The sequence below is a fragment of the Mastigoproctus giganteus genome, chromosome 6 (genome assembly GCF_048544385.1).
Source record: "Mastigoproctus giganteus isolate SK-2022 chromosome 6, ASM4854438v1, whole genome shotgun sequence".
Lineage (NCBI taxonomy): Eukaryota > Metazoa > Arthropoda > Arachnida > Uropygi > Thelyphonidae > Mastigoproctus > Mastigoproctus giganteus.
The window spans coordinates 130,541,420-130,554,336 of record NC_143580.1 but is presented as its reverse complement, the minus strand read 5'-3'; the positions used below and the strand labels follow the sequence as shown (position 1 = coordinate 130,554,336).

The window sequence follows — 12,917 nt, the reverse complement described above, 5'->3', positions numbered from 1 at the left end:
GTCAATGATATATAGGAATTTTGCTAGCAGGGAGAAGGAGGTGATTGTCCCTCTGTATAAGGCAATGGTTAGGCCACGCCTTGAGTTCTGCATACAGGTCTGGAGGCCTCATTTTAGGAAGGATGTAGATTTACTTGAGTGTGTACAGAGAAGGGCAACAAGATTGGTGAGGGGAATGAAGGGATCCTCTTACCAAGAGAGGCTTAAGTTCTGCAAATTGCAGTGGCTGGAGGCTAGGCACCTGTGCAGTGATCTGATTGAGGTGTATAAGGCCTTGAATGGGTTGAGCATGCTGAATTCTGATGGGATCCTTCCACTTGTTCAGATTACGAACCTAAGAGGGCATAAATTCAAATTAAGAAAAGACAGATGTAGAATAGATGTGCAGAAATTTGCCTTTAGCCAGCGGGTGGTTAATTGCTGGAACAAACTTCCATCTGTCGCTGTTGAAGTTGATAGGTTGAATAAATTTAAGGAAGAACTGGGCAGGCATTTGGAGGGAATGGTGTGATTTTTTTTTTTTTTTTTTTTGGCTGATGCTGCATAAGCTCATAACATTTGCTTTCTTGCATCACATGCTACTACTACTACCTCCTTTGTGACTTGATTACAGACTAGTTTATACTTGCCATAGGTTTCTTGTTATTTGTTATTTGTTTTTTTTTAGGAGCATTAGCAACTAAGGCCATACTGCTCCGGAGATATGCGGTGGTCATTCCCTGAGCTTTCCGCATCCTCCGTATTTGGTGGTCACGGGCTCGAACCCCGGTCTAATCAAGAAGCCACTGCCGCTCCTGCCCACCTGGCTACGGAGGCGCCCATAGGTTTCTGTGTTACCTGATACTTTATATGCATCCCATATATTCTTCTTCTCTGCCACGAGCCTCATTAATTCATCTGACATCCATTTAGGCCTAAACCTCGAACGGTATTATTATTATTATTATTATTAACTATATGGTGCAAGGAAACCTGAGGGTTATGCTGCACCAGCTTAAAAAAAAAATTCCGAGTTACCCTGAGAGAGAGAGCTAGAAGGGAATCACCAAGAAAGAGAAGAGTGATGATATCCAGCTCAGGACTCTGGGTGTGCCAAGCCCATACCAGATGTGAGCCCTCGGATTAAATTTTGTTTCACTTATTAAAAACTAATTTTTAGCTTTATTACTGAATTGAAAATTTTGATCTATTAATTATGATTTACTAAACCAATTAAAAATACTGAATGAAAATAACGATTGTTATCGCTTTCAAAATTTTCTGTTCATGTGGCATCTTGCAAATGCAACACCAATGTCTATTTTTGTCATTTCAAGTATTTGCATATTTCCTTTCTTATTTCTAAAGTGTCACCCAGGGAAATCAAAGCTCAATGTGAAGATTAAATGCCTATCAGTGGTGTCTCACAGGTACCACATGGGAATGGGAGTTGCCTAAAAGAAAGGTAAATGCCTTTGCTCATCTGGCATCTGTTAACATATTTGCTGCCAGAATGCAAACAAACTGAAAATTTTTGTGTTGCAATGCAAATATGCATCCATTCAACTGCAGTCAATACATATGTGCTGTAAAGGGAAAAGCATATGAAATAAACTAAGTGACATTGGCACATTGACTGACCAATGGACTTGCTGAAATTTTTCTTAGCATCAATCAAACTAACTAGCAAGTGCTATAAAAGCTGTATTCTTGGTTCACAGTTTTATTTGTTCTGTGCTTACGTTGAAGTTATTTTATGTAGTTTGGTATTTTCCACATGAAGAAAAGGTAAAATTTTTTGAAAATTATGCCTCTTGAATTTTAATTCCTTAGTTTGTGACAGACAAAACATCATCCTTATAGTGTAAAATGTGTTTTCCTATAAAATTTTACCCAACAATTTTATAGGAAATTTTAGTGAAATAGAATTCTATTCAAGTGATGCAGATTCTGAATCTCATTCAAATGCATTTGTTGTTATTAGATTGCTGTAAACAACAGAGGCTGGCATTACTTGGAGGGCCGATTTTTCACAGATGAAATTCATTTATTATAAACTGCCTACTTGTTCCAACACTCATGAGAAGCACTGCACAGCAGGCATAAAGGACCCTTGCAAACATAAAAGGCAGTGAATGTGTTAATGCAAAAATAAAAATTTGTAACCTGCTGATTTGCAGGTAGCAAACTTATTAATTTACTAACAAATTTATTAATTCATAGTATATTGAAATTAAAATATTAAAATATATATATATTTTACAAATAAAAAATAAATAAAAGTGGTCTCTGTCAGACACCATGTTAGCAATTGAATGTTAAGGTCCATTTTATCAGCTTTTTTGTGTTCCAGTGCGGTGAATTCATTTAATCTGGTTGTGGAATTTCTTTTATAACCTTTTATTATTAAATTTAATTTGTCAAATGATCTCTCATCATTAGCCACTATTACTAGAAAAGTAAGATTTCTTATCAATTTGATTCAATACTGGATTCACTTTTGTTCTGAGAAATTTTTAAAAAAAAAAGTTTTTTTAATTAAAAAATGTTTTTTCACTCACCAAATTGGCTTTGGTTAGTTTTTACAATCTGGTACCCCCTCTGATTGATTGCCGCAATCAGCAGTGATGACATGCCTAGCCATTTTGGTTAGCCTTAGGCAGTGCTGTACTTACACTTCTCAGAGCCTGAGGCACTAAGCTTTTGCGGGAGACATCCTTTAAAGATACAAGGGCAAAAAAAAAAAAAAAAACTTGCACATAAATATAATCTGAAAAAAAAAAAAAAACATTATTTTTACCAATCTGTTTAAATACAAACATTGTAATACTGCAAAATATAAAGAATAGTACTGAATTAAACTCTGTGTCACACATTGTTTGCACCTCTGGCCTTTAGGCAATAGAGCTGCTGCTGTAGAATGCGCAAATTAAGATCTTAAGGGATATTCCACAATTTACCGTATCCATAATACATTTACAACCAACTCCCACATACTGTATTGAGTAGTTACACTGGTCAACTACTTTCTTGTGTTCACAGTCTGTGGAAAAGATTGTGGCATATTCCCGATATGGATAATATGCTGTGTTCTACTGTTACACCCTATTAGAGAATTAGGAGAGAGTGATTTTCCTTTATTCTGGAAATTAATCTGTTCTTTCGCAGAAATGAGTCAACCACACTCTCAGTACTATTTTCACCTGTTTCTGCTTATGGTAGATACAACTGGCCCTAGTTTAGATCAGGGCATTAAGAAAAGAAATCGCTTTAAAAATTTGGGATCACTGAGGCCATGCAAGACCACTCCTCAATGGGGAGGCCAGAGGCTAGCGCCTCATATGCCTGTTCATAAGTACCGCCCTGATCTTAAGGTGTTTATTCTTCTCTTGCCACTGTTTTAAAATCGGGAATTCGTTTTCGGTTATTAAAAAAGAGTCAAGGTGGGGATAAACAACCTAACCAAGACTAACCATAGTGGGCTAGGCATGTCATCACTGCCACTCGCAACGATCAATCGTAAGGGATAACAGATTGTAAATAATAATGAATATATCTTATTTTTTTTCTATCAGTGGTATTCAACCAGGGGTGTGCATACTACTCCTCGGCATGCGAGGTGCTTTCAGTGGGTACGCTGGCTTATGAAATCGGCTTTGTTGAAAAATCACCTGTAAATCTATTTTTTAATACTATATGGTAAATGTATTTGTATCATCTGTTTGGGGTTAATTCGTCAATCGCTATCTCGAAAATATACGCAGGAGACATATTTCGTATTAAAAAACAAAAAAACATGGGGACACAGTATTGCTCGAGAAAATTGTAAGCGATATGACAATAAAAAAAAATGTTGACTACCATTGTTCAATATGTTTATAAAATCGTAAAATATTTCTCAGTTGGAATGAAAAGCCTAGTAGCCTCCAAAATTAAGTCCCTGAAGCCTTCCCATTTAGAATTATGTTGGTAACACCATCAGGTGATCTCACTGTACAGAATTTAAAAACTGTTTGAGACCACTGTAGTCACCTTTTCGAAAGCAAAAGCCCTTTCCACATCAGTACACTGATGTGGAAAGGGAAATTTCCACGTCAGTACACTGATCACTGTCACCCAGTGGTTCCTTTATCTGCAAATTCTTAATGCATGAATAATCACTGCTGATAATCAGATCAAGAGTATTACTCCCTATGGGTTGCCTCTTGAACATGTTGACGTAGAAAACAGTCAACCAATAAATCCACAAAAGTCTTGCTAGAGTGCGAGTGACCAATCCACAAGTTCCAGTCAATATCTGGAAATTTAAAATTCCCCATTATAAGACATTCTGATTTACTGGTCCACTATTTCTCTGTTACCCTTCTCGTTCTAGCAAATCTACATCCTTCCTAAAATGAGGCCTGTATGCAGCACTCTAGGTGTGGCCTGACCATTACCTTATACAAAGAAATAATTGTTTGCTAGCAAAATGCCTATATATCATTGACAAAACTCCATGACCTGCTGTTGCAGCCTGTTTGCACTGCTCAGAGAACTTCATATCCGACTGCACAATTACCCAGGTCTTTTTCATTCTCCACCTGCCTGAGTATAGTACTATACGGTACGTTTCTTTTGGGTTACTGTTACGCATATGCAGTACGTTGCATTTGTCAATATTAAACTTCAGTTGCACATATTGTCACTTATCCTAAAAATAGCTTTACTGCAACCATTAAATGCACAAACCTGCAAGTCATATTATCATCTTCATGCTAGACAAAAATCTGAAAAATGAAGTCTCCTTTTATTTTTTATTTCTATTTCACTGATTATTAGATAGTTGATTTATAAAATACAGTAACTTACCCCGGAAACACGATTAAATTTTCCTTGACGAAATATTTCTGGCTCAATCTCGGAAAACCCATGAATGCTTAAACAACTACACAGCCTCTGAATAGCTTCCCTAATTTCCATCTGAATTTTAATTTACATGAAATTCATATTTGTAAGTAATATCACATGCAGAATCGCCATCTTCTAGTAGTATTCAACGATAACCTGATACCATTTGTAGTCACAATATTCATACTACTACTACTCTATCCTTACGTGATGTCAATGCACCGAACGTTGGGTTTGCTGATAATTTTTGAAACGAACGAAACAAGAGAAGTGCCGTTCACGAACCAAATAATCAAAATGAATGGGCCATCAAGACAACCATGTAAACAAAACTATTTTAATTAAGGAAACGATCACCGACAGTACAGTGTGTAGTTTGGATAATCCTACACTTTAGTGTCTTAAGTAACGGCCAAGCCACTGCCAACCCACAGAGTAGTATCTTACTTCTCTGTGCCAGTGTTGCCAACTCTTAATAATATTTCCCGCTAGCCGCATACTCAAAATCCGCTATTTTTAGCACTTGACCCGCCAATTTTTTTAAATTTTCATTTGTTTGTACTTTGTAGTGAATAAAAACAAACAAACAAATAGTACATATAAATAGTTATTTATTTTTCTCTTTTTAATATAAAATCAATATCTAAAAATCTAAATTAATTTCGAAATTCAATACCGCCTCATCTTTTACCTTCTTCAGGTAAAACATAATTTTTACAACACTTTTCAACTCTTTTGAGCCCGTATCGTACTGATAAGATTGCATTAACCGTGCCAACACTCATTCTGTTGCGTGTTTTGTTTTTTACTAGATTTAAGTTGCTGAATATTCTTTCCACATCTGCATTGGATAATGGCAAAATTAAAATACCCAATGCAAATTCGCTAATTTCTTTAAATGGATTTTCACCGCTTGCATATCGATATTTCGAAACTTCTAACCAAAACTTCATTGTATCGTTGAAGTTTTCCCATTTAATGAGAGTAAAGTTTATATACTGTTTCTCAATTTTTTCAATTTCTACTTCAGACAATTTTAAGTTTTTGTAATAAATTTAACAGAAAATTTTTCTTTAATATATTGTTAACTGAGATTAATGATATTTTTTCTAATTCTTTTATGTTGTCTAGAAGGCGTTGTTTTAATTGTTGATACAAACCAATCAAGAAATTACGGCATCTCTCTCTTATTGCCATTTCATCTGTTGTTGTGATAAGTTTATTCATTATTAATTCATTTATTTTTCTTTCAAATTGGTATGGATTAGGGTCTAAATAATTATTATTATCCTTTCAATATGTGTATTTGGTAAAAACATTTTATTGGCAATCATCGACAATAGCGTGTTTAAATCATGTAGTAATAATGTAGGATCGGCAGTATTTGATTCAAAAGATTTGTTTACTCTTTGTACTTCAGATAAGACAGGTTTCAAAAATAAAAGATACGCTAAATTACTTTCATCTTTAAACATTGAATAAAGAAGTTCTGCAGTATAACATTTGTCAGTCAAACGAGTTATTTCAAAATGGGCTTTTAATTCAATATACTGTTCTAAAATTCTTGTTATAGCAACTTCAATGGATAACCACCTTGTTTGACACGAATGAACTATCTTTTTCGGATCTGCACCATCGTTTATGGCACTGTATAAATATTTGAATTGATTTTGTCGGCTGGTGGATTTACTAAACCAATTATAAGTTTCAGCTATCATGAATTCTAGACTTCTAGGGAATGTTTCGCGGGTTGCATGAGATACTGCTAATTGCAAAGAATGACATACGCATTTAATTAATATCAAGTTCGGTACATCGGACTTCAAATGTGTATAAACGCTGTTATTAACTCCAATCATAACGCTAGCATTATCTGTCCCAATGCCACAAGATTATTTAAAGGAAGTTTAAAATTTCCCAGCGTTATTTTAATTGAATTTGAAATATTTTCAGCGTTACACTTATCTAATTCTACAAGAGCTAAGAATGTAGAAACTCTTTTATCGAATTGCTCATCATAATACACAATTGCAATACCTAATAGTTTTGTTACACTAATATCGTTTGATTCATCTAGTAACAAACTATAGTTTGAAAAGCCATTGAGCACTGACTTCAATAAATCTTTCTGAAAGCGGGGGTGTAGGATATATTTTATAATGCCGCTGCATTTTGTTCGATGAATTTTTAAAGTTTTGGCTGTTTGATCTTGGAATGCATTCTTACATAATTCACCAAGGTGGTCTATTGCCAGTATTGACGAGTGAGCACAAACAAACAAACTTAACTTTGCTTCAGCTTCCGCTGTTTGTAAATTCTTGGTGGGAAAATTTAAGTTAGATTGGTTGCCTGATCTATTAGGTGAAAATGGTTCTGCTGACTTAATAGGTTTGAAAGTTTTTAAATGACTTTTAATGTCCGAAATTTTAGCAGTAAAATCAGACTTGCAATATTTACTTCTTGCTCGAGTTGGATGTCCTGGAATCTCTACTAACCAGCCTTTGAATTGTGGAAAAGCTAACCATTCCTTCCGAAAATTTTGGGTATATTTCGTTTTGTTTTTGTCCGCCATCCCGTAAGGTAAGGCTTATGGCCAGTTCGCCTCTATCGATAGAGAAAAAAATATGAAATCGTGAAACGCTTTGAGCGAAATGAAAGACCATGTGATATTGCACGTGCTACAGACCTAAATGAGAGGCAACGCCGAGAATTACAAAGAATGCGGAGAAAATAAAAACAACTTTGATAGCAGGAACAACTAAGTGTAATTAAAATCCATTAGATTAAGACAAAGAATTGGAAGAGATGGAACGGCTGTCATCTGTTTGGATAGAAAATCAAACAAAAAACAAGTTTGCTTACGATAGAAGCAAAAGCATTAGCAATATTTTATTACGACCTTTACGTAATAAAAAAATACGTAATAATCGTAATAAAATACGTAAGTATTTTATTACGATTATTTATTGTGTTTGGTAATGTTTTGGTTACAAATGTGTGTTCAATCTTGGGTGGTCGGCACCTAACCCAATTTTTCCCATAGGGCCTGTTGTTTATATTGCACGAGGATTTCTAGGAATACAACTATCGTACTATACGAGGACTGACTATACTAAGATATTATTACACTGTGGTTATTAGAAATAATTATTACTTATTACTCTTATTACTTATTGCTCTGTGGTTATTAGAAACGTTGAAAGAGATGTCGGTAATTCGGATCGCATTTCTTTGAAGCCAAACAAATACGACGAAGAAAAATTATCCAATGCCATTCCTTCGCAGTTTCAAAAAAAGGCGTCATTAGAATTTTTTCCACATTTTTAGATTTGATCCAACAATTTAAAGCTATGACCCAATGATCAGGTCGTTTGACCGCGAGCGTAACTATGTAAAATTGTTGGGGTTCTCCTCAGGGAAATCCAGAATAATATAAAACCGATTCTTCGATTTATAAAAAAAAAAACTATGAAATATGATATCCCTACTATTTCAATTATGAATTATTTTTATTATTAATTAAATAATCAATTGAACAATTAATTTAATATTTCTTAAATGAATATTTCTTAATTTAAATGTTACATTGCCAAATTACATAAAATGCTAAACATTTACACTCCTCCCGCTAAAAAATCCGCTATCCGCTATTTCATATTTTTATCCGCTAAACCTGAAGCAATTCCGCTAAATCTAGCGGGAAAACCGCTAAAATGGCAACACTGCTCTGTGCTCCAACCTGTCGTGAATCGTATTCTGACGGGCAGTTCCGACCTGCTGAGCATGCGTGACACTCACCCTATCTTCTGGTTGCCACTGTATCTGCCAGTCTAGTCTGGGCAGGGAATTGTCACGGAGCATGCGCGACACTCTCCGTATATGGCCGTTAACATATTCTGACGAGCAGTTCCGACTTGACTGAGCATGCGCGACATTCACTATATCTGCCGGTCTGTGTTTTTAATTGCCAGGGAGAAAGTGTGATACTCACAACATCCCCTGGCCTATCTGTACACTGGCAACGTACTGCGTTGACGCAGTAATTTTTATTTATTTATTCGTTTTCAGAAAGAACTTCTTGATTTAAAATTAGATTAAATAAAATTAGATAGTTATAAAAACAATAATGGACAAACCTATATACCTTTTTTTTTTTTTTTCGTTCTCACAAAGAATAAAAAACAATTTCCTGACTACATAAGAATTTTATTATTATAAAAATAAAAGTAGATACAGTAGTTATAAAACAGATAATGGAAATAGGTAATTATTATTATTTTCAGGTAATATATTTTGTATTTGCTGAAAATAATAATATGAGTAGAAGCTTACATTCTCTAGTTTCAGGTGTAAATACCCCTGTCACCCCTCTCTTACGCAGCACTGTAATATACTGCAAAGACTGCGACAGCTTCTGCATAGGAGAGACTTCGAGACCGCATTGCAGAACACGACGAGGTTGAAGCTAAAAAGGCTAGTGGGAGTCAGAAGTGTTCAAAGCCGCTAAGTGGATTTTCTTATTTATTGATTTGAAATTATTGTTTTTCTAAAACTTTTGATTTAAATTTAGTTGTATGGCATTATTTTGTGATTTTCTGATTAATCTGATATATTTATTCTATACTCGGCCTTGTAATTGCATAAAAGTATTGGTAAGGGTGTCAAATCCACGTGTTACAAGTTGCAGCTCCGCTGAACGAGAAGTTTTTAGCCATATTTAGCCGCTTTATTGACCAATTGTTACATCAAATTATTTTCTATAAGTAGCTTATCGTCACCGTCCTCCCCACACTGGGTGGAAAAGGCCTGGGTTCGAATCCCGTCGATGACGCAAAGAACTTTAATGGGCTTTTTTCACTCCGTGGCTGAGGTAGTTGGTCTCAGGCGTAGATAGCAAGGTTTTTCTCCCCAGTAACTGGCGTTTTTTCGTCCAGCAAAACAGGCAAATCAACCATAGAACATACGCAATTTACAGACACAAATACGGGTTAATGTATTTAATTACGGATAACCATAAAATAATATTTTTTTAAATTTTATCCCCAACTAGATAGCGTAAGCTTAGTATAGTACAGTATATAATATAATATTGTCAATTAATCAGTAAAATCTATTAATTTTGTTAAACTTCGTTGTAAATTAAATTGTACTTTTAACTAAATACATATAACGACTTAAATACATATAAATCAAAAGAAGTGCATCCAGTTGATATAGATGAACAGTGCACTGTTGAGTCAGTTTGGTGTGACATAAGCACTGCGAAAGCAAAAACAAGAGTAGGAGTGTGTTCTAGGCCTAATGACTTGAATGAGTACAATGAACAATTGTACAGAGAAATAGAGTGGGCTAGTATATCGGAATGTCTTATAATGGGGGATTTTAACTTCCTAGATATTGACTGGAACTTGTAGTTTGGGCACTCACACATTAGTCAGACTTTTGTGGATTTATTGGATGATTGTTTTCTGCAGCAGCATGTTCGAGAGGCAACCAGAGAAAGTAATACTGTAATCTTGATCTCGTTATCAGCAGTGATCATTCATGTATTAGGAATTTGCAGATAAAGGAACCACTAGGAGGCAGTGATCACAGTGTACTGACGTGTGATTTACTTAAAGATTTAATTACCATCAGGGTAAAGGAAAGGGTTTTTGTTTCCGTAAAGGCGAGTACAGTGGTCACCGACAGATTTTAAATTCTGTACAGTGGGATCAACTGACGATGTTACCAACAGTAAATTCTAAGTGGGAAGCATTCACGGAATTAATCGTGGAAGCTACTAAAAGTTTCATACCTATTAAGAAATATTGTTCAAGGTTTAGGCCTAAATGGTTGTCAAATGAACTAATGAGACTCTTATCAGAGAAGAAAAATGCATGGGATGCATATAAATTATCAAGCGACTCAGAAGCCTATGGCAGTTATAAGTTAATCTGTAATCAGGTCACAAAGGAGGTCCGGCAGGCGAAGGCAAATTACTAGAAATCCTTGGGCAAAAGATGCCAAGAAAAACAGCAAGGATTTCTTTACTTATATACACTCTAAAAGGAAGGGGATGAATCTGATTGGTCCACTTGACATCGATGGTTCAACTGTTGATGATCCTGCTCAGATAGCAAACAAACTGAATGAGTATTTTGCATCTACATTCACACGCGAGGAATTATTAAGGTTTGAAAATGGCAGAAGATTATCAAATTGTAGCAGAATACTTAATGATTTTGTAATAACTGAGAGAAAGTGGAAGAGAAATTGTTGAAGTTAAACGTAAGAAAAGCACCTGGGGTGGATGGGATCTATCCAGTTATATTAAAGGAGGCGGCAAAGCAACTAAGCAAACCCTTAGCCATAATTATGAGCATCCTTGGACTCAGGGGAGGTTCCCACGGACCGGAGATGTGCAAATGTATCCCCAATTCACAACGGGGGATCGAAGGGTGACACGAGTAATTACAGACCAGTTAGTTTAACTTCTGTTCCGGGTAAAATAATGGAGTCGCTGGTTAAAGATGCATTGCAGGATCATCTAGACAGGACTGCAGCAATAATTCAGACACAGCATGGGTTTGTTAAGGGAGTGTCTTGTCTGATAAATTTGATAGGATATTATGATGTGGTTACAAAGGAACTGGATGCAAAAAAATAATTTTGATATCATAAAATTGAATTTCAGGAAAGCTTTTGACATTGTTGCACATGGAAGACTATTGTACAAATTGGAGCAGAATGGTATTAAGGGTAAGTTGCGTTGCCAAGGCAACCAGTCACCCCCCTTTTATTCTAATATGTAGTTACTACAGCAGCTGTCTATTAATAATTGACATTATTCAAATCATAAACATATTCCGAATCTGTTCAAGACAAAACAGATTCTGTGTGAATCAACATTTTCCAAGTGAAAGTTTTGTGTTTCCTGCTACGGAAGTTAATCTTTTTCAGAGACATTAAATCCGCCACAAGTCTATACTTTCCTTAGTGCTAGAGTCAAGGAGACACCCAGTAATTCCTGGTCATTACCAAGTCTGAAACATAACTGAATGCATAACTGAATATCGTTTATACATCAGGGAATCACATTAAGAATGGTGATCGGTTTTGACAAAGAAGGGGAACGTATATGGATAGAACTCTCAAAAGGGAGCGAATTGCTATTTTATTAGTTGGGGATTTAAATTACAAGAGAGTTAACTGTTTTGTTTATGAATCTAATTAGACAGAAAAAGCTCTGCTATAAAAGTAAAGGCAAGTCTATATTAGTTAAATACATTCATTGAATATGAAAAAAAAAGAATACGAAAAGAAAGTTAAGTCACCAGTCTCGCCCACATCCTGATTCCTGTCACAGATAATGTTATCAACAGTACCAGATGGTGAATGCTGCAGTGGTAAGCGAGAAAGGAAATCGAGTTAATGGGCACAGCCTTGTACACAAGGATGCAGAGATAGTGGGCCTGCAAGTCAACAGGATGGAAGCAGATGCCCAGCCAGCATGTGCGTAGGTGCGTGCACCAAGACCTGGAAAGGTCCCACTAGAGGGCTGTTGACATTGTCTCTAGGTCATAATCCTCATTGGACGGCAAGGGTCGCCCCAGGAATTTAGTGTCCAATCCGAAACTCCTTTATGTTTGTGAGGTTATGTAAAAAGGGAAGGCGCGGAGCTGAAAAGAGGAAGAAGCCAGGTCGTTAACGTAGACCAGGAGTGAACGTCTTACCCCCCCTACCCGTAGTGCGGTCGCCACGTCCACGGTGGACACGAGTCCTCAAAAATTCGCCTGCATCAGCATTCTTCCCAGTTCTCCTTAGAAACTACTGACGTTGAAGTACACAAAAGTCCGTGAAGTTGATCGGTAAGTGCTCCTTCTTCCAAGCGTTTGCTTATTTAGGCACCCCGGACTCGTGACACCGCCCCACACACACACATACCCACTCCACACAGATCAGTACATCCCTCTTAGGTAGACAGCTCCCGAACCGAATTCCAACAATGCTAGGGTTAAAGAATTATGTAATGTCGTGAATCATTTAATGGCGTGATATTGATCATT

The 12,917-nt window shown here is 36.1% G+C and overlaps 1 protein-coding gene across 1 annotated transcript in view; it reads right to left on the bottom strand.

Moving 5' to 3' along the window:
- LOC150084581 (tubulin epsilon and delta complex protein 1-like) overlaps nucleotides 1-5,320 on the bottom strand; it is a 203,771-nt gene extending 198,451 nt beyond the window's left edge. The window contains exon 1 of the mRNA XM_090376295.1: nucleotides 4,831-5,320. Coding sequence (XP_090232421.1) covers nucleotides 4,831-4,941 — 111 coding nt within the window. The 5' untranslated portion in view covers nucleotides 4,942-5,320. The remainder of the gene's footprint in view (nucleotides 1-4,830) is intronic.
- Nucleotides 5,321-12,917: the final 7,597 nt, after the last annotated feature.